The sequence below is a fragment of the Phoenix dactylifera genome, chromosome 1 (assembly GCF_051530095.1).
Source record: "Phoenix dactylifera cultivar Ajwa chromosome 1, Ajwa_hap1_PhDact_Kaust_v1.1, whole genome shotgun sequence".
NCBI lineage: Eukaryota > Viridiplantae > Streptophyta > Magnoliopsida > Arecales > Arecaceae > Phoenix > Phoenix dactylifera.
The window spans coordinates 11,720,447-11,742,751 of record NC_143190.1 but is presented as its reverse complement, the minus strand read 5'-3'; the positions used below and the strand labels follow the sequence as shown (position 1 = coordinate 11,742,751).

Here is a 22,305-nt window from a genome sequence, read left to right as displayed (position 1 = left end):
GGATGCGCATCGCCAGCCCTAGCATGGCACTTAATCTACCTAATTATATTTGCCGAATCTTCTTTCAAAGTAGCTTTTTTTTAATGCTTCTAGAAAAGAGGTGTTGAACAAACAATTTGAAAAATTGGAATTTAGGGGTTGTCTTGTTGGACGTTTTTTTTTTGCAAGGTCACTATTTTTTTATCTATTTTTTCTTCTCCAGTTTCCCTTCACCATGTGGTGTGAAGAGAAGTGCTGGACCTACAAGTGTAAGAAAACCTGTTACATTTCTTTCCTCCACAAACTCGACTCTATCACTCCATCTCTTTTAAAGTGGCTTTGAATGGCTATGTTTGATTCATGTTAAGTGAGAGAGGCGTGTTTTTCCCGTTGTGGATAGCTGACTTTTAACAATGCCGTATATAGAGAATTAATAAACCCATGTTTTATGAAGAGAAGTATATGTTAACATAAGTTTATTGCAAACATGTCTCTGTCTTTATTATTTTGTTAGCTTTATATATATTGTAGATCCATCAAGGCCACTCATGCAACTCATTTAAATACATGTCTATGTTTTATGCTGCTGTCTCATTTAAAGGTCGCTCATACAACTAATGCTGGATTAGGACATTATCAGATATTAACCAATTATTGGAAAGCTTGCTTGATTTGTAAATACTCGATTAGGATAAACTATGTTGTCATTGTGTCCGTTAATGCATGACTCCAACATGAGACTAATATTAACCTTTGATATTTTGACTATTAAATTATGACTTTTCATCTCGCATTCTGGACTCATGCAAGGTATTTATAGTCTCTTTCTTTTCCATTATGTTTGAAAAGAAATTAACCTACGCAATTTTATTTTCTTCAAGATAATGTAAATCTAGCATAGCAAAATTTCTACAATTGCATTTTGTTGCAGGACACTCCTACCAAGATGATTGCTCTTAGCTATACCTTTGTAATAAATTTATGTGCCCAACAAATGGACTTCCCACCTAACTTTAAGCTAGCAAATCAACCTTTTGATAGAGATGCTCAATCAAAAGCCTATAAACTAATATAAAAAATTTAGAACGAAAAGGAATATATATGAAAAAGAAAAAAATTCAATGGATGATCTTCACCTGCATCAACCAACCAAACACCCCCAATCTCAACCTCTCTCATCCTAATCCTCCAACCAAGCAAATTTTCTATTTTAATCTTTTGCATGAAAGATCAGTGTTGAATCACCTACTGCATAGATCTCAAAATATTCTAATCATATCGCTTGTTTATTTTTACAGATCTCAAAAGTGGCCGATGGATGATCCAACGATGGATTTATGTGTAGGAAGGATTCAAAGATACAACCACGATCCCTTCGGGACACCCTCCGCAATTATCCTTTCCCTCGCATGTCGTACACCACATAACCCGTGTCCATCCTCAGGAAAGTATTTAAGCCCAGCCCGGCTTCTAGCCTCTAATCCGTCGAAGTTCGAAGACAAACTCCCATGGCGTCGGTCGCCGCCTCCAAGGGAGCGCTGCTTGCCGACGACGTCCCGTGGAGGGCCTCCCCTGCCGGCTTGAAGCCCGTCCCCAGAATCCACCAGAACCCCGTCCTCCGCCTCCCGCAGAACCCTAACACCTCCTACGCCCTCGCCGTCATGAAGGTAATCCGGACGTTCCCTTCTCCGTTTCTTGGTTTCTCTCTTCGATTCTATCTGATTTGGTGTTCTTGTTCTTGTTCTTAGCGCCCCGATCCAATTGGCGAAGGGGTCGCGATGGAGGCGAAGCTGGAGGCGGCGGGGCCCGACTGCATCGTTCCCGGGCTGGCTACTCCTGTGAAGTTGCTCGGATTGAAGGTTTAACTCTACAAATCCTAAAGTTTCCGTCTTTTGAAGATAGATGTGCGAGTGGATTGTGAAAAATGTGTTCATTAAAAAGAATATGATCGGTCACTGAATTTTATCATTTGGTCACCAAGGAGTTGGGGTTATTGTTAGTCTTGTGATTCTTGAAGCAGTTTTGAAGGAATTGAATTGCTTGAAGGGATTTTGCTTCTTAGTTCCATCCCAGAAAAACAAAACCTTCTATAGGCTCGTAAACTTGTAACTCAAGTGCTACAGTTGGTGGTGGAATTATTGGTATTGGGTGATCTGCAGAACAATTTTTAAGGAATTGAATTGTTTTAATGGTTTTCTCTTATTCTTTTCCATCGCAGGAAAAGAAAATCTTCCGTGTGCTACTAAAATCACAACTCCAGTGCTGTAACTTTAGGATTTTCTGTCCATGGACCTGGTAGATCAATGCTGTTGGACATGAATGCAGGATGACAAGCCATTGGCCTCTTACTCTTTTTGGAGGGTTCTTGGACCCCTTTTTAGTTGCTCGTAGAACAACCATGTTTTTAATGATTGAAAAGGTTTTGAATTTCTTCTGTATTTTGCTTTGTATTGGTGTTTTTAGTGATTCGACTGCATGCAACTTCCAAGAGCAAGCTTTTTTATATGCCATTAGTACTTTGTGTTGTCATTTTTCTTTCTTTGTCCAACATTTTTTTATTTTAGCTCTGTGTATTGATTTATGAGAGTTTTTCATTATTTATGTCTTGATTTGTTCATATTGTAAATTTCCTTTTTGATAACATTCTTGTATAATGTTTCACATAATAAAGAGCACAATTTCCAGATTTGAGAACAGAACATAGAACAGCTGCCACAGACTTATTTTGTCTGTAGGGCCTGTCAAGGTTGTTCTTGTATAATGTATAGTTCTAATTGTTTGGCAAATAGTTTATATGCCTTATGGGTCTGGTATCATTACTTAGAACTTCCCCCTTTCTTGATGCTTCTGAAAAATTTTTCCTTATTCTTGAGCATTCTTAGTGCAGTTCTGGGCAGTACCATTACGTGTTCAACTGTATGCAGGTCTGGCCTATTGAAATTAACTTCAAATTTATGGAACCTGTTGGACGAGAACTGCAGAACATTGGAAAGGTAACTATGCAGTTCAACTATATTTTTCTTGCAATATTATATGATAATAAATGTTTCATGCATATCTTTTTCAGTGCATATCTTGGTCAAATAATATCTACAGTGTAAGGAATAAGATTGGAAAAGAACAAAACATTTAGTAGCTAAATGATTGCAGAGCTCTTTGTTGAATTAGTTACCTCTCAACTTTGTCCATTTCTGTTGACAAGTCAATATTTTCCACCATAAAAAGCATTGTTACTATTCATACTAGTACAAAAGATTTACTAATCATACTAGTAAAGAGGAGTGTGATTAGGTGACATGGACGGGAAGTATTTAAGGTTGTGAATGGGAAAAAATGCATCTTCACTTCATACTTGAATACAATAAGTCTGCTAGACAAAACTAATTCTTGAGGTAGAAGATGTTTTATACTTCTGACAATCTTCTATATGAACTTAAAAACATTCTGCCAAATGGTCAGGTGGTAAAACTTTTGTCTGCCAATACTATGAGCTTTCAAATGTTGATTACTTTGATATACTCATTTCAAGTATGTGCTTCTTATATACATATATGATAACATGAATATTGACTTAAGCATTGTGACTGATATTGGTAGGGAGCCAATGTCTGCCTAATTCGATTGGGCAGTTGACATGCGAATGCCCTTTATATTTAACTGTTAAGCTAATGGAGAATTGGACTACACTTATCTTCTATGATTTGTGTATTCCCTATATTTGCTTGTTGGATGCTGGAAGAGTTGTTGCCTACTAGCATGCAGTGTCAAATAACCCAAATTTTAAGTTAAGGTCTGACCAACCAACTATATACCGGGCAGGATGTTCGCATATATACATATGTATGAATATTATGCATGCATGCATATATGTATGCATGTATATTATCAATCTTTGGGGTGGTAAAAGTGTTGCAAGCAAGGTATGCCGTCTCGGTACTGGGCCTTGTATTGGTGCCACCTTGTTACTGTGTCAGTGCGCCCGATACTGGAGCCGATTTAGCGTACCGAGTGTCGGTACATCCCTGTACTGCATCTTGGTACTGGATCAGTATGGTACGATACGCCCCGTACTGTTTAGTTCGATATGGTATGGTGTTCCTTGGCAGCAAGTGCTATGTAATTCTCCATGAATTAAGAGTCAGGTCATGTCTAAATCCATGAAAACATCTATAGTTAACTATGCTGGGAAAGGGCGTAATTAACACAAAATGAGGTATGTATTATAAACATAATTGATCTGTTAGGATATGAATCCACGGTAATTCTATCTAAATGTCATCAATGTCTTATAAATATGTTCCTAGATTTTCTTATGTACTCGTTAGATATTCAAGTCCACTGTGGTAGAAGTAACAAAAGCATGCAAATTTTTTTGGATTCTTTGGCATTTTGTTAGGACAAGTTCAAGTCTCTCTCTCTCTCTCTCTCTCTATCAAGATTCCTCACATAGAAGTATTTATAGTTTTTGACATATAGTAGTCATATGTATGTTAATACATGTCTAATGCCAGTACCTCAAACTAATCCGGCTAAATTAATTAACCATGCTATCTAAAATGCTCCTTTCTCTCTATCTTGAAATCTAACTTCGTGGAAATGGCATATTGTGTGTTTTCCAACTTGCATTTACATATATTGTTCATCTTAAAAACATATATCATTTGTACTAAATCTATTACATTTGCATTAAAATCTACAACTCCTTCCTGTCTCATGGATTACTAAATCTATGGTCTCTTATCAACAAAGTTTGCCAAACCGGTACTGAGGGTCGTATCGGTTGGCTACCAATTTGGCATGATACCACTATATGTTGTACTGAGTCGAGGTGTAACGGAGATGAAGGATCAGGAGAAAGAGAGGGGAGAGAGGGAGAAAACCCTAACCCTAAGCCTAGAAGGAGGTGAACTAGCGGTATGGAGAGAAGACAAAGGGCAGAGAGGGAGAGGGAGAGGGCGGAGAGGGAGGGAGGAAGAGAGAGAGAGAGAGAGAGAGAGAGAGAGAGAGAGAGAGAGAGAGAGGTGTACAGGGTGTCGACCGTTGGCGATGGCGTCGGCGTACCGGTGGAGCCTCTAGCAACAGCGTGGTAGGGCTTTGAAGCTTCGATTCATGGTGGAAGGAGAGAAAGTGAGAATGAATACATGAAGAGGTCGGGGTTCCTAAGGGATTTTGAAGGCCAAACCATTTTGGTTCTTGGTCAGTTAGGTTTGGTGTAGCCCGAACCACCCAGTTTGGGACAGGTCGTAGAATCCTGCTTACCAATGTTCGTAAGTTCCTTTTTCTCTTCAACTTCTAGTGGAGTGATCCTTTTGTTTAGACTTTTTTGATGTTTGAACTGCGCCGCTACCTGAATAACATCCTAGCTTCATTTTTTATACCTATCTTGAACCAGTGCCAAAACTGTTGCAATGCCATGAATATTACCCTTGGTTCCATTGTTTGCTGATGAACAATTTCTTGCTAAAGAATGTTTCTGTTCTTGTAGATTACAATCTTTTTGGGCAGCTGAATGGTTTTGCCTCCCAATATTCAGTAAGATAGTTTATCAATAAGGACCGAGTGGCTTTCTGATATCCTTTGCTTTATTCTACATCATTCTTTTATTGACATTAGGAATTTCAAGGATTGTTCTGTCTTAGCATGGAACACCTTTTGATTTAGCTGAAATCAAGCAATCATCTTTTTCTTTCTCATTCTCTCAGCTGATATGGTGCAAAGTGCAAAGAAAGTAACCACTTGAGATGCCATGAGGAAAATGCTGAATTCAGGTTCCTATAGCAATGGAAAATGTAACTGCTAGATGCTTCTATCTTGGTGTCACTTTTGGCTTATCTTGCCATTAGATTTAGTTGTGGAATCTTCTGCTTTAGCTGCTTCACCGGTGCTGAAAACTTGTATCTGCCTATGCTCCTATGCCCTTCAATGGTCCAATCTAAATTTCTTAACAGTGCTAAGTTAAGCAGATATGATCTAAGTAGAATTGTAATTTTGTGAATATTTCTTAAAAAATTCTGCTTCTAGTGAAGTACTGGTGCTTCATTGCTTACATTGGAATTTGTTTGGTTGCATGAAAGTACTCTCGAGTCATGCAAGTGATGTTGGTGGTCCAATCCCGAGAGTTTGGACAGATGTAAGTCAAGTGACTCGTAACTCTTATATATTTGCTTCCTACTTTCAAGAATTGGCTTCAGTTAATAGGGAGAAAAGGAAATTCAAATCACCCCTCAAAAATTGATTTTGAAAAGTGGTCCTATTCGGACCTTTTTGACTTATTTAGCCATTGTTGGTGGCTTGTTGCGGACTAATGCATTTCTATCACTTCTGTGAGATAATTCTTCTCATGCTGTACTTTGAAACTTGCTTCCCCTGAAGTTCACTTCAGATATTTATGCATATTCAACCAAATTGGCCCCTCCATGCAACCATAGTCTAAATATTTTCCCATTTGAACATGAGAATAAGATTTCAGGTTTCGCCTGGTTGATATGTACCTCGCATTACTAAGTGAATGACACCATTGGCTAAAGTAGAGGGGCCGCATTTTTTCTGTGTTTCTTCAAGTTTTCACAATAATAACCTACCTTTCTCTCATAGCAATATCCTGCTGCATTAGATATTCAAAACAATAGCCTTCCTTTCCAATTCTTCCTAGGTGTCAAAGCCTGTTGCCATGCCATTTAATTCTCATGAGTTGCTGCTTTTCCTTTACTGTACAACTCATCACATTCAACCTGTTGGGGGAAAAACCCCAAGTCATACCGCCACGGAGGCGCTCGGCTAGAGAACGCCGACCGGAAAGGCGCTCGACTAAAGGACGCCGACCAGAGAGAGTGCCAAGAGGCGCCCAACCAAAATAACCAAGTAGGGATGCTCGGCTAGAAAGAGCCGACCAGAAGACGCCGACCAGAGAAGCGCTCGAACTAGGAAGCGCCGACCAGAGACAAAGCGCCAAATAGAGGCGCTCGGCTAGAAGGTGCTCGCCCAAAGGGCGTCGACCAGAAGTACTAGAAGCAACCCCGCCACAGGGCGCCCCTCTGGGCGACCAGCTCGGCTCGGCAAGGGTGCCGAGCCGATGCCTTAACTAATACTCCTCCCCGCCAAGCTTTCTCGAAAGGTCCGGCGGCTATACACGCGACTCTACTACAACCTGCCACTATCTCCAAGCCATCAAGGCATAAGATCTCCGCAGGTATTCGGCACGACCTGCCATTAATGCATGAGACTCCCTCAAGTCTCCAATGCACTCAGTCATTTAATGAACACGGCTCAAGACGATCTCCGGATCGCTGAACCATCAAAGCGTATGGCTCTCCCTGACCGTCGGTTCATTCGGTAATAAATGCACTTACCATCCACAGACCCCAGGCCCACCACAGCCGGCGGTTCAACCACTCCAACAGGTCCGATCGACCATGACAACTCCCTGGTTCCGGTCTGATTCGGTCCCGTTCTCCACTACGCCATTAATGGGCCAAATCATGCCCAATTATGACGAAAAGAGACAAATTCCCCTGCCACCTCCCAGATAACGTAATCTCCTTCTATAAAAGGAAACCTGGGAGAAGGGAAGGGGGGCCCCCGGACAGAACCCTCCTGGACCAGGTGAAAAGAAGCAAACAGCACAGACACAATGGAGGATATCATCCTCTTCATCTTCTTCATCTTATCCAAATATTCCTGCTGTCTTCTCCATATACTCTCTTCCTTGCTCTCTCCACATATCTGCCCCCTCTGACTTAAGCATCGGAGGGCCGGCGCCGGGGAGCCCGGCCACCGGCTTTTTGCAGGACTTACACCCCTCCAAGAGGACGTCACCAGTCGGCGCGCCGCCGACCACCGTCCCTGCGGCGAAGCTCCTCCTTCCCCAGCTTCGCGGTATCCCCCGGGTCCAATTTCCAGCAACAGTTGGCGCTAGAGGAAGGGCCCGAGTTCGCTGCCATGAAGCTAAGAAGCAAAGGGGCTTCCAACGCCTCTCGACGTCCTCCACCCAGTCCTGAGCATTCCGTCCGGAACTCACCACCTCCGGCTGAGTCAGTTCATCAAGTTCGGCCGGAGCAATTCGATGCCCTGGTGCAACAGGTGCAGGCCTTGGCCACCGCTGTCCAAAGCCTGCAACCCAGGGGCATCCCAACGGCACCGCCTCCTCCGGCTCCAGTCCAACCGGAGCCTCCTGCAAGCGGACTTCCCCTTCGAGGTCAGGACTCTCAAGTCCAGGCCTCCCTCTGGAGAGAGCACCCCGTCAGAGGCCATGGAGGCTGGCCACAACCTTCAGAAGCTGAGTCGGTTCCAGGGCAACCTGCACCCGAGCGAACCGCTGCAGCAATCCTCCAGAACGATGAACTCGACAGGAAGGTCGAGAAGCTGGAGCGCCAAATCCAGGCACTCCATGGCAGGAAATCGGGGCGCGATGGCGACTTTGAGTTTACTACGAAGTCGCCCTTCTCCCCGGAGATTGAAGATGAACCGGTTTCGCTACGGTTCAAGATGCCCCAGGTGGAGCCCTACAACGGCAAGGCTGATCCCCTTGACCACCTGGAGAGTTACCGGGTCTTAATGGCCCTACAAGGAGCCTCGGAGGCCATGATGTGCAAAGCTTTCCCGGCGACACTCCGAGGACCAGCCCGGCTTTGGTTTACCGGGCTGAAGCCGAGTACTGTCTCTTCCTTTGAGCAGCTTGGCAGACAATTTGCTGGCAACTTTGCCGCCAGCCAGCCCCAGCGGCGGACATCCGACTCCCTCCTCGACATTAAACAAAAGGAGGGAGAATCCTTCAAGGAGTACCTGGACCGGTTCACCGCTGCAACATGGGAGGTCCGGGAGCTTGACCAGTCAATCGCCATGTCGGCGTTGAAAACTGGAGCCCGATCCTACAGATTCTTCTTCTCGATTGAGAAGAATTTTCCTGCGGACCTCACCGAAATGTTCGCTCGGGCGCGGAAGTACGCCAAGGCAGAAGAGGCCGTGGCAGTTAGGCGGGGCGGGACCGAGCAGAACCCCAAGAAAAGACGCCGCGAGGAGCGCGGCCAGCCCAGAAGCCCGTCTCCGCGACGAGCTAAGAATCCGTCCCGCCCGAAGAGTCCACCCCGGCTAAGGGGACCGCCACAGCAGAGGTCACCACTCCGCCCGAGGTTCCCACTGCAGGCCCGTGCACCCGAAGGGAGGTATGAAAGATACACTCCCCTCAATGCTCCTCGGGCTGAAATCCTCATGGAGATTGAGAGTCGGGATTGCATCCGGCTCCCACCTCCGAAGCCAGACACCAGAATCCGGCGTGATCTCCGGAAGTATTGCCGTTTCCACCGGGATCACGGCCATGATACCGAGGAGTGTTACCAGCTCCGAAATGAGATCGAAGCACTCATCCGCCGAGGGGTGCTCGATCGGTTTGTGCAAGGCTGGCGTGAAGGAAAGAAGCCAGCCGAAGGAGCAGCACAGCCTGAAGGTTCAAATGCCAACAGGCCCATCGCCGGCGTCATCAACACTATCCGAGGTGGGACCTCGGCTGGAGAAGCCTCAGGGGAAGAAGCCTCCTCGAAGCGCCCGCGCACCTCTGAAGCCATCTCCTTCTCAGAAGATGATCTAGAGGGAGTCGAAACTCCCCATGATGATGCTGTGGTCATCTCCATGGTCATAAACAAATTTGATGTAAAACGCATCTTGGTCGATAATGGAAGCTCGGCGAATGTTTTGTATTTTGGTGCTTATTGTAAAATGAGGATGACAAAAGAACAGCTACGGAGGATGAATGCTCCGTTAGTTGGATTTACTGGGGATTCAGTCCCAGTAGAGGGCGAGATCGACCTTCTGGTCACAGCCGGGCTCGCCCCTCGTGAAAGTACCGTGGGTATGAGCTTCCTTGTAATACGCCTGCCCTCGGTTTACAATGCCATCCTCGGAAGACCAGGACTCAACGCCCTCCGAGCAGTGGTCTCAACTCACCACCTGCTGATGCGATTCCCTACCAGCCAGGGAGTCGGTGAAGTTCGAGGGGACCAAATGGTGGCAAGACGATGCTACCTAGCGACCCACGAGGCAAGACGACCAGCCGAGGTGCCTGCCCCAACGACTGACCAGCCCTCGACTGAAATTATGGAGGCACGGGTCAACCCCCAGAAAGAGCGGGTAGAGCCTGGTGAGTTGTTAATTCAAGTTCCCCTACGAGAGAACTTTTCCGAGCTAACCGTGCAGGTCGGCTCTGGCCTTGGCGAACATGAGAGGAGTCGCCTCGTCAACTTCCTACGGGACAATATGGATGTCTTCGCATGGTCGCCTGCAGACATGCCGGGGTTAGATCCGGAGGTCATGGTCCACCGGCTTCAGGTGAAGCCAACCTGCAAGCCCGTGCGACAAAAGAAGCGAGGCGCCGCCCCTGAACGACAACGAGCAGCAGCCGAGGAGGTCGGCAAGCTCCTTGAAGCCGGCTTCATCCGGGAGATATCCTACCCGGAATGGCTCGCCAATGTGGTCCTCGTCAAGAAAGCCAGTGGGAAGTGGCGTATGTGCGTGGACTATACCGACCTGAATAAAGCCTGCCCGAAGGACAGCTTTCCACTCCCCAGCATCGACCAGCTCGTGGACTCCACCTCGGGTCACGAGCTGCTGGCATTCATGGACGCCTTTTCCGGATACAACCAGATCTGCATGGCGCCGGAAGATGAGGAAAAGACAGCCTTCATCACCGACGGGAGAACCTACTGCTACAAGGTAATGCCATTCGGCTTGAAAAATGCCGGGGCAACTTATCAAAGGCTGGTCAGCCGAATCTTCAAAAACCAAATAGGCCGAAACATGGAGGTCTACGTGGATGACATGCTGGTGAAAAGCAAGGTGGCGCAAGACCACATAGCCGATCTCAATGAAGCATTCTCCACACTCCGAAAGTACCAGATGAAGCTCAATCCAGCTAAATGTGCATTCGGGGTCACCTCCGGCAAATTCCTCGGCTTCATCATTACACAACGAGGAATTGAGGCTAATCCAGAGAAGATCCGAGCCCTCTAAGAGATGACGCCTCCCAGGACGGTCAAAGAGGTACAGCGGCTCACGGGCCGAGTGGCAGCCCTCGGGAGATTCATCTCCCGCTCGGCCGAGCGCTGCCTTCCATTCTTTGCAGCCCTCAAGAAGCCGAAGAACTTTTTGTGGTCGGACGAGTGCCAGCAATCTTTTGAAGAGCTCAAGCACCTACTGGCTTCCCCTCCCCTGCTCATGAAGCCTCAACAGGGTGAGCTCCTCTACTTGTATCTAGCTGTCTCCCCTGTAGCAGTAAGCTCGGTCCTGGTTCGAGAGCAGGGCAAACTCTAGAAGCCAGTATATTATACCAGTCGGGTCTTAAGGGACGCTGAGACCCGATACTCCAAGCTTGAGAAGACCGCCTATGCTTTGGTCATCTCGGCTCGGAGGCTCCGACCCTACTTCAAAGCTCATACAGTGGCTGTGCTGACTGACCAGCCAGTCAAGCAGATCCTGCAGAGATCAGATCGTGCGGGTCGGATCACTAAATGGGCCACTGAGCTCGGAGAATTCGACATCGAGTACCGGTCCAGACCGGCGATCAAAGCACAAGCACTCGCAGACTTTATAGTCGAGTGCACCATACCGGATGAGGTCGAGCCTGAACCTGAGCCACCGGTGGAGCAGACCCCGAGTTTGACATAGACTCTGCATGTCGATGGCTCTTCAAACTCGGGGGGTAGCGGAGCGGGACTTATCCTCACCAGCCCGGAGGGGGTGGTCGCCGAGCAAACCTTGCGCCTCGAATTTCCTGCTTCAAACAACATGGCGGAGTATGAGGCACTTGTCGCCGGGCTTAAGCTAGCCAAAGAGCTAGGAGTGAAGGACTTGAAGGCCTTCAGTGATTCTCAGCTCGTCGTCAACCAAATTGTGGGCGGCTTCGAAGCCAGAGACCCGACCATGCAGAAGTATCTTCAGAAGGTACGGGATCTCGTCTCGACCTTGGAATCCTTTCATATTCAACATGTTGCCAGGTCGGAGAACCTCAGGGCCGACCAGCTATCAAAGCTGGCGTCCTCTCGCATGAGCGAGCTTCCCAAAGAGGCAGTACTGGAATATCTCCAAAAGCCCAGCACAGACGAGCCCGAGCAGACCCTCTGCACCGAGTTCAAGCCAAGCTGGATGGATGAACTCATCAGCTATCTGCAAGACGAAACCCTCCCCGCTGATGAACGAGAGGCTCGCCGAATCAAGCGCCTCGTCACCCGGTACATACTACACGAGGGAAAGCTCTATCGGAGATCCTTCACCTCTCCCCTCCTCAGATGCCTTCGCCCAACGGAAGCTAATTATGCCCTGCGCGAAGTCCACGAAGGGATTTGTGGAAACCATCTGGGAGGGCGAGCATTGGCCCATAAAATTCTGTGCCAAGGATATTATTGGCCGACACTCCAGAAGGATGCTATGGATTTCGTCCAAAGATGCGACCGGTGCCAAAGGAACGCCAATGTTCAGCGCCGGCCCTCGGCTCCTTTGACCTCTATCAGCTCCTCTTGGCCCTTTGCCCAGTGGGGAATTGACATTCTAGGGCCATTTCCACTGGCCACCGGGCAAAGGAAGTTCCTGGTCGTCTCCATCGACTACTTCACAAAGTGGGTAGAAGCCGAGCCCCTCGCCCGGATCACCGAGCAGAAGATGCGGGATTTTGTCTGGAAGTCCATCATTTGCAGATTCGGGCTTCCCCGCATCCTTATCTCTGACAACGGTCGCCAGTTCGACAACATCCATTTCAGAGAGTTCTGCTCCGAGCTTGGCATTGACCACCGCTTCACCTCGGTCGCGCATCCTCAGACAAACGGAGAAACCGAGGTAACAAATCGTACTATCTTGCAGGGTCTCAAAGCCAGGCTCGACAAATCTAAAGGACAATGGGTCGGAGACCTGTACAATGTCCTGTGGGCTTACCGGACCACGTTCCGCGTCCCCACCGGCGAGACCCCCTTCAACCTAACATATGGGACGGAGGCCGTCATTCCACTAGAGATTGGGCTCCCCTCTCCAAGAGTCGAGCACCATGATGCCAGCTCCAACTCTTCGCAGCTCAGAGGCAACCTCGACCTGATCGAGGAAACAAGGGAGGCCGCCCGAGTGTGTATGGCAAGGTACCAGCAAAAGACAGCTCAGTACTACAACGCCAGGGTCAAAGTCAAATCTTTCAGACCAGGGGACCTTGTCCTCAGAAGAGCTGAAGCCTCCCGACCAACTGAGCAAGGGAAGCTGGCCCCGAATTAGGAAGGACCATACCGAGTCACGCGCATCCGCCGACCCGGGACTTATAAGCTAGAGTCCCTAGACGGAACTCCCATCCCGCGGAGTTGGAGCTCTGAAAATCTCCGCGTGTACCACCAGTAGAACCCTAAGGGGTTCCCCATTATTCAACTATTGAATTTCATTCTATGAATTTCATTTCACAATAAACTGATGGTTTGCGAACTTATTCCGAGCTCACCAATTCTCCTGATTATCTCATGGCATCAGGTTTATTCTTCTTCCCTGACCACGGTTGGGATGCCTCGATGCCTCGGGATGGTGGAGTACCTGCGTGGACTCCATGAAGATGTCCGTGAGTTCGTGGTGCGCTTTCCATCAACCAACGAGCTCGGCTCGCGCTCCTACCCCGACCTCGGCCGGGATGCCTCGAGACGTCGAGATGCCCCGGTTTATCGGGATGCCCCGATGCATTTGAGTAGCGGTCCTCTCTGACCGGACGAGCTCGGCTCGTGCTCCATCGACTATCGAGTAGCGGTCCTCTCTGACCGGACGAGCTCGGCTCGTGCTCCATCGGCTATCGAGTAGCGGTCCTCTCTGACCGGACGAGCTCGGCTCGTGCTCCATCGGCTATCGAGTAGCGGTCCTCTCTGACCGGACGAGCTCGGCTCGTGCTCCATCGGCTATTGAGTAGCGGTCCTCTCTGACCGGACGAGCTCGGCTCGCGCTCCTACCCCGACCTCGGCCGGGATGCCTCGAGACGTCGAGATGCCCCGGTTTATCGGGATGCCCCGATGCGTTGGGATGCGGTCTTCATTGACCAAGACGAGCTCGGCTCGCTGTCCGCCGGCTTCAGCCGACGAGCTCGGCTCGTTCTCCATCGCCGGATTTCTCTGCCGACGTCCCCAAAGAACGGACCCCGAGCAGAGGAGCGTCTCCAGTCGCCTCGGCGCAAGGACGCACACGGTACAAGGTACCCATTTATTTAATATTTTTATATTATCTTATCTGCTTTTGGATTTCTCTGCCGACGTCCCCAAAGAACGGACCCCGAGCAGAGGAGCGTCTCCAGTCGCCTCGGCGCAAGGACGCACACGGTACAAGGTACCCATTTATTTAATATTTTTACATTATCTTATCTGCTTTTGGATTTCTCTGCCGACGTCTCCAAAGAACGGACTCCGAGCAGAGGAGCGTCTCCAGTCGCCTCGGCGCAAGGACGCACACGGTACAAGGTACCCATTTATTTAATATTTTTACATTATCTTATCTGCTTTTGGATTTTTCTGCCGACGTCCCCAAAGAACGGACCCCGAGCAGAGGAGCGTCTCCAGTCGCCTCGGCGCAAGGACGCACACGGTACAAGGTACCCATTTATTTAATATTTTTACATTATCTTATCTGCTTTTGGATTTCTCTGCCGACGTCCCCAAAGAACGGACCCCGAGCAGAGGAGCGTCTCCAGTCGCCTCAGCGCAAGGACGCACACGGTACAAGGTACCCATTTATTTAATATTTTTACATTATCTTATTTGCTTTTGGATTTCTCTGCCGACGTCCCCAAAGAACGGACCCCGAGCAGAGGAGCGTCTCCAGTCGCCTCGGCGCAAGGACGCACACGGTACAAGGTACCCATTTATTTAATATTTTTACATTATCTTATCTGCTTTTGGATTTCTCTGCCGACGTCCCCAAAGAACGGACCCCGAGCAGAGGAGCGTCTTTTGTCGCCTCGGCACAGGGACGCTCACGGTACAAGGTACCCATTTATGTTTTTACATTAACGTTTCTACATTATCTATTGTCCTCGGATCTCTGCCGACGTCCTTAAAGAACGGACTCTGAGCAGAAGAGCATTTTCAATCGCCTCGGCGAAAGAATGCTCACGACACCAAACTATTATACTATGGTGAATCCCCGTCACAAGCTGACGAGTATTCAACCCATTTGTTGGAAAAGAATCTGGTCCGCCCCGATAACTCAAGGCTCGGACCCAGAGTTCACTAACTGCGCTAAAATTTAAGTCCTAGAGACCGCCTTAGGGCTCGGTCGAATTCTGGACTAAGCTCGGAAAGACTCTCCGAGCCCAAATCCCTTTGGCATAAGCGTTGTTATGCCGCTGATCAAAAGACTGAGCAATGAAGCTCGGCAAGCTGAACCTAAACCCAAACCCTGTGGCGGGCGAAATTAGAGGCCATAGAGCCCATGTCCTTGGAGCCTAAAATAGATCCGAGCAGAAAAACTTGGGACTATAACAGAATAGTTTCCAAAAATATGTATTCATTTTAAAAAGGCCCGTAGGCTACAAGGATTCGGGCTCGGCCCTTACAAATGTGGGGACCGTCCCGACCTAAAAACAACAAAATTACATTAAGGCTCGAGCTCGACCGCTTCGGCTTCGGCAGTGTCGGGGGCGGCGGGCTCAATAGCCGGGACCTCCTCGGCCTCGACAGCGATAGGAATAGTCTCGGAGGCGACCTCGGCAACTTCGGGGACGGCTCCGGCCGCCTCGGCCAGACCTCCCTGGTCGGCCCCCGGAGTTTCTGCCTCCGCCTCCGCCTCCGGCCTTTCGACTCCTGCTCCCGGTTGGAGCAGGTTTACATCAAAATCCGGGAGGAGCCGCCGCAGCTGGTTGCGGAAATCCCGGAAGCCCTGGATCAGCCCATTCACGCCCTCCTCTGCTAGGAGGTCGCGGAACTCCTCCGACTTGCGAAAGAGCGCCACCGCGCTCTGGGCTTGCTCCCGAGCCTCGAGCTCCCGAGCCTCATGATAGGTGGCCTTCCGCTCGAGGTCCTTTAGCTCCCGCTCGAGCTCTAAGTGGCGAACGCGGGCATTCCCCACCTCCTGCTCACGGGAGGCCAGCGCTTCCTCGGCTTGGGCCAACCGAGCCTCTGCGGCGCGCAGCTCGGACCTCGCCAGTGCATGCGCGCCCTTCTCCTCGTCGAGCTCTGCGGTAAGAGCTCGAACTCCCTCCTCGGATGCTCCAACTTTTTCCTGGAGCACCTGACGTTCGGCCTCGGCGGCTTGGTACTTCGCCTCGGCGGCTAGGTACCTCGCCTGGGCCTCGTCATAACCGCGCTGGCACCTCCGGGCCTTCTCCCGGTATTCTTGGACTAGGTGCATCAGCATCTCCGTCTCGTGCAAATGCTGTAAAAGAGACGAAAAGAAAAATATAAGGCGCCACTAGTAGAAAACTTATACAGATTACACAGGTGGAGAATTTTACTTACCCGGACGGCGTTGCAGCGGGTAATGTCCATGAAAGCATTGTAGCTCATGGACTGCATCGCGGCCCGGTCGGCTGGGAGCAGCGCGACCCGGAATATCTCACGCGCTACTCGAGGGTTTTCGAGGGCTGAATCACCCTCGAATACCGACCAGGTGGGTGCGAGGGGCACCCGTTCCCCCGAGCCTGATGGGCCCGGAAGGTCAGCATCAGCTGACCTGGATGGAGCTGACCCCAAGGCTCCCTGACTGCTCTCCAGCTCGGAGCTAGGGGGTTGGGGTCGAACGAGCGGCTGATTTGACCGCCGCACAACTATAGCGGGGCGTGCAAGCACGGGACCCGCGGAACTCCTCCCCTGGTCGGCAACTGAAGCGTCCTGCCGACCAGGAATCTGCGCTAAAGGCGCTGGGCATGGGGGCGCCACCGAGGCTCCTCTGGAGCCCGAGCCCCCGGAATCTGCGCCCTCCCTCCGACCAGCTTCGGGGCGCGCGGGCTGAGAAGGGCCCGCCTCGGAGTGAGCGGGGCGAGAAGGACCCGCCTCGGCCACCGCTGCCGCCGGGGGCGCTGGGGTCGCCGAGACCTTCTGTTTCTTCCTCGGCTCGGTGGGCTCGCCCGAGAGCTCGGCTGCCCTCTTCTGGAAGCGGGCGTAGAGGACTTCGCTTTTCGTCACCATTTTTGCGATATCTGCAAAGGCGAACAGGATTAGAACATTAGAACAGTAAGGAAATAAAAAGAGACACTGTAACTACCCTTACCGTGGGGACGTGCCGAGCTCAAGCCCACGTTCACTAAAGCGTCCTCACATATGAGGCCGTTCAGTAAGATGCCGTCCCCGAGGCTGCGGATGGCGTCGAGGATCCCCTGCTCACGTGGAGAAAGTCTGGGGGGTTTGTTGATGGACTTGAGCTGAGCCGGTCCCCACCGGGGGTCAAACCCCCAGGACTGTGCAGAACCAAGGAAGAAGAATTTCTCCTTCCAGCCATGAATGGACGAGGGGGCACCATGAAAGAGCGGCCGACCCGCCCGAAGGGCGATGTAAAGCCACTCCCCGTCTCCCGGATTCGACTTAAAGATAAAAAGTTGCCGGAAAACGTTGACAGAGGTCGGAATCCCCTGCAGTAAACACAGTGACAGGAAGCCCATCACTGTCCTCCAGGCATTCGGAGTGAGTTGCGCCGGAACCAACTGGCATACCGTCAGCAACTCATTCACGAAGCCGTGAAGAGAAAATCGGAGGCCGGCCCAGAGTGATTCCAGGTGCACTCCAATCCGGCCTACCGGAGGATCGGTTATCCGATCCTTTCGCCTGGCGGGCTCCAAACGGAACCCCTGAAGAGGGAAAAACCACTCTTCGGTCATTTCGACCTTCAGGATGCTCATGGTGGACTCGACCTCACTGGGAAGAGAACCCATTGCAAAAAAGAAAAAGAAATCAAAAAAGAAGGACGACCTGGGGAAAATGCCGGAGAATGGAACTTCGGACTGAGAGAGGCTGAGAGGAAGAAAGCTAGAAGCAGAAGGCAATAGAAAGAGGACAGAGGGCCAGGGGAGAGTTTAAATAGACCTCCCCAGCGGCCCGGATCAGCGAGAAAAACGCTGTATCCTGTTTAGATGGCGACGCGTGTCGGTCCAAAAGACAGAACGACGCATTTAATTAGGGCTAGCGCTTCGGACGCCGAAGCGCCCCATCGGATCGTGCGGCCCCATCATGAGCCCACGACGCGAGGACGCTTCGCAAAAAGTGTCCCAATAATGAGACTTTTCGGGAAAGAAGAGACGCCGCCTATTAAAGGCACCTCAAAGCGCTCGATAATTCAAAATACGCAATAAATTATGATTTTCGGAATCCGTAATGACCCAACTGAAGCTACTTCCCACGCTCCAACTGTTAGCCAACTGGAACTCGGAAGTCGGGGGGTAGTGTTGGGGGAAAAACCCCAAGTCATACCGCCACGGAGGCGCTCGGCTAGAGAACGCCGACCGGAAAGGCGCTCGACTAAAGGACGCCGACCAGAGAGAGCGCCAAGAGGCGCCCAACCAAAATAACCAAGTAGGGATGCTCGGCTAGAAAGAGCCGACCAGAAGACGCCGACCAGAGAAGCGCTCGAACTAGGAAGCGCCGACCAGAGACAAAGCGCCAAATAGAGGCGCTCGGCTAGAAGGTGCTCGCCCAAAGGGCGTCGACCAGAAGTACTAGAAGCAACCCCGCCACAGGGCGCCCCTCTGGGCGACCAACTCGGCTCGGCACCCTTGCGGAGCCGATGCCTTAACTAATACTCCTCCCCGCCAAGCTTTCTCGAAAGGTCCGGCGGCTATACACGCGACTCTACTACAACCTGCCACTATCTCCAAGCCATCAAGGCATAAGATCTCCGCAGGTATTCGGCACGACCTGCCATTAATGCATGAGACTCCCTCAAGTCTCCAATGCACTCAGTCATTTAATGAACACGGCTCAAGACGATCTCCGGATCGCTGAACCATCAAAGCGTATGGCTCTCCCTGACCGTCGGTTCATTCGGTAATAAATGCACTTACCATCCACAGACCCCAGGCCCACCACAGCCGGCGGTTCAACCACTCCAACAGGTCCGATCGACCATGACAACTCCCTGGTTCTGGTCTGATTCGGTCCCGTTCTCCACTACGCCATTAATGGGCCAAATCATGCCCAATTATGACGAAAAGAGACAAATTCCCCTGCCACCTCCCAGATAACGTAATCCCCTTCTATAAAAGAAAACCTGGGAGAAGGGAAAGGGGGCCCCCGGACAGAACCCTCCTGGACCGGGTGAAAAGAAGCAAACAACACAGACACAATGGAGGATATCATCCTCTTCATCTTCTTCATCTTATCCAAATATTCCTGCTGTCTTCTCCATATACTCTCTTCCTTGCTCTCTCCACATATCTGCCCCCTCTGACTTAAGCATCGGAGGGCCGGCGCCGGGGAGCCCGGCCACCGGCTTTTTGCAGGACTTACACCCCTCCAGGAGGACATCACCAGTCGGCGCGCCGCCGACCACCGTCCCTGCGGCGAAGCTCCTCCTTCCCCGGCTTCGCGGTAGCCCCCGGGTCCAATTTCCAGCAACACAACCCATCCAAATCTTCACTATTCGATCCACTTCTTTTCTTCTCTTTTTGGGAACATGTTTTTGGAAGTCTAGGTATGCTCTCCTTGGGAAGATAATGGCTGAAATCATATTTTGAAGAAATGTCTAAGATTCAATTTCTGCTTTAGAGAAATATCTAAAAAATTACTTTTAATTCTAGTGTAGCATCATACTAGAGGTGTTACATATATTTTTCAGTCCATGGGTAAGCACTAATTACCACTTATTTTTCAAATTTATTTAAATTTGTGCTTAGGTTACCATTGCCATGATTATGCCCAAATTTAAATTAATTGCTATCAAATTGAGATAGCAAGCATGCTACTAATTTCCAGAGTTTTTTTAAACATTATTTACTTATTATTATTATTTAATTAAAAAATATATTTTTAATGTAAAAAGTTATCCGATGAACGAAAAATTTTGATTTTTGTAATACTATGTAGTTATTCTTAAGATCTATAACATATCATGAAATCATGATAGATACAAAATTTTGGAATAATTTTTCCTCATTTTCTTTTTTTTTGTTTCTTTTTTAAGGCTTCAAGGAAAAGATGGGAGAGGGAAGCGAAGGAGGAGATTTACTTGCTTAGAGTTGGATTTTAGATGAAATTTGTGTTGATCGTCCCTTATACATTGTTTTATTGTTTTTGTAGGAAAATGAAAAATTGGTCGTGGGAGGGCTAAGAAGGCACAAGAGATCTTCTTAATGCCTTCTCTCAATTATTAAGGGTGGGATTGGCCTGAAACAATCCGAACACGTTGAATTGAGCAGAACCAGGTGGTTTTGCTCGGTTCGGGTCGATTCATGCCAGGTCGGGTCTTCTCTTGACTTGATAGTGCATCCTACCTAGTTCTGGCCTAGAATGGTTCGAAATGCCTTGAATCGGGCAGTTTAGGGCTGGATGACAATCCTTAGTTGAATACTTAGATGAACTTTTTTCTTTTTCCATGTAGGGAATGTGCATATTCTTTTATTAAATGGCTCAACAAAAGCAAATGAAAATTCTAGAATTAGCTATGTCTGCAGAAAAAAAGATGGCCTGAATCTGCAAGGGTAGAAATCACATGTGCTAATTTGGCAAAACACCTCTGATGTTTTCCCATCTAGGAACCAAGATTGAACCAGGTTTAGTGCGAGAAGACCTGCTTTAGTGGTGCACTATAGACTCAAGGTGCATTTTATTTTATAGCTAGCAGGACCTGTTTCTGATTGGACATGTTTCTTCTTTGATTGATGCTATGTGATTATGGATATGTCTACTTTATGGTTGATATTACATGATTGTGGACATCTTCATCTTATGGCTGATGTTATTAGTTCGATGGATGGTAATATTATGTCATTACATTGTTGACCTTTACATTATACCGATGTTGTTCGGTGGATGATGTTTTACAGCTGTCCTTTATATTTTTTATTATTTTTTGGAAATTGATGTAAATTATGCTTTTTGATACTGAAGTAAGAAAAATATTAATATGTTTTACTAGCCCATCTCCAGTATTTGGCACCTGTTATCCGTTGTTTGCCATGAAATACGCCAGCCATTATGTGTCCACCATTCGCTTTTCAATTAGTTGATCTGTTTGCTTAAACCTTCTATTACTTTATATTATGATTTTTTTTTCCCAGACCAGTTTTGGTGGCTTATAGTATATGGATGACCAATATGGTGTTTTTTGGTAATAATGCAATCTTAATTTTGTTGTGTGCGCTTTCTGCATTATGTTGGTTCTAGATGTAGGAAAAGTTAGGTGAATCATACTTACTAGAATTTAACCGTACAAAGTTTTTTTTTTTCAGGTTTGAAGCACTTAATTGTTCAATTTAGAAACAAATTGTTGCTTCTGTACAAAATTTGCCGAGGATTTTTTGTATTAAAACATCTAAGCTCTAATATCTTATATTTTCTCCGAAAGGAAAAAAAGGGCATGACATCTTTTAGTTGTACTTAATCCAGCTTACTTGTTATTCTTTTATTTTCGTAATTTTGGTAAAGAATCCATTATGGCCATGTAATGTGCAAGGAATTTCCACCACCATACACGCTAATTAATGTGTTTAATGTACTTAATTTGCCTATCTATGTTGGCCCAATACCGTTACTGTTGATTACATGCTCTTTTCTTTTGTAGATGATGGATTCAGCAGTTAACCTAATGAATGCATCATTTCAAGATCGCTAGGCCCAGATGTTGTTTGTACTGGTATCCGAATTCTAGTTCTGGTTAGCCTCATTTTGGGAGTACTGGGTACTGGAGTTGATGCAGAGGAATCAGTTGATAGTACTTGCTATGCGGCTGATTAATGGCTACATCTGTACGCTTGCAATGAAAATGTATGTTAAGCTGCTAATTTTTTCTCATCTTACTGTGCAGAAAACCTGATGGCAACTTTGTGCAGCAAGTTATTGTGCTTTTATTAAATAGTGTTTCGATGGATGACAATGTTCATGCCAATTGTTTCCGTTAAGGACGCAAATGGGTCAGGTTGACCCATGACCCGACCTGACCCAAACCAACCTGCTTAGACTCAATTTAGACTTGATTTATGGACCCATGGGGTTGTATCAGGTTTGAAATTTGGATTTGTTCTACATTTCAGATTGGATCTTGTTTATTAAGTTCTGATTTAACCCAACCTGATCTGATCCGATTGTTATATGGTTCAATTTAGGCTTCTGGCCTATTACTTGACCTGTTGACCCAACACTGTTTACAGTCCACAGTCAATTTGGAGGGGGAGTTGAGCCAATTTACTAT

The 22,305-nt window shown here is 48.2% G+C and overlaps 1 protein-coding gene across 5 annotated transcripts; it reads left to right on the top strand.

Annotated features, from left to right (window-relative positions):
* Positions 1 to 1,291: 1,291 nt before the first annotated feature.
* Positions 1,292 to 21,984, top strand: LOC103710160 (uncharacterized). Of its 5 annotated transcripts, XM_088720894.1 has the most exons (5): positions 1,298 to 1,646; positions 1,728 to 1,838; positions 2,904 to 2,972; positions 6,054 to 6,109; positions 21,679 to 21,984. In XM_088720894.1, exons 1-5 carry the CDS (start codon positions 1,488 to 1,490, stop codon positions 21,680 to 21,682), a joined length of 399 nt encoding a protein of 132 aa, XP_088577020.1. In that variant the 5' UTR covers positions 1,298 to 1,487; the 3' UTR covers positions 21,683 to 21,984. The 5 variants fall into 5 exon arrangements, with proteins under 5 accessions (XP_008794000.1, XP_088577022.1, XP_088577020.1 ...); XM_026805851.4 differs by lacking the exons at positions 6,054 to 6,109; positions 21,679 to 21,984 and adding an exon at positions 21,347 to 21,662 and having other exon boundaries at positions 1,303 to 1,646; XM_008795777.5 differs by lacking the exon at positions 6,054 to 6,109 and having other exon boundaries at positions 1,310 to 1,646.
* Positions 21,985 to 22,305: the final 321 nt, after the last annotated feature.

What these genes read in the sequence shown, in the direction of transcription:
- LOC103710160 (XM_088720894.1), top strand. Translation starts at nt 1,488, where the DNA reads ATGGCGTCGGTCGCCGCCTCCAAGGGAGCGCTGCTTGCCGACGACGTC. An exon ending in ACGCCCTCGCCGTCATGAAG is followed by an intron (nt 1,647 to 1,727) that starts GTAATCCGGACG and finishes TCTTGTTCTTAG; the next exon opens with CGCCCCGATCCAATTGGCGA. An exon ending in AACTGCAGAACATTGGAAAG is followed by an intron (nt 2,973 to 6,053) that starts GTAACTATGCAG and finishes GTTGCATGAAAG; the next exon opens with TACTCTCGAGTCATGCAAGT.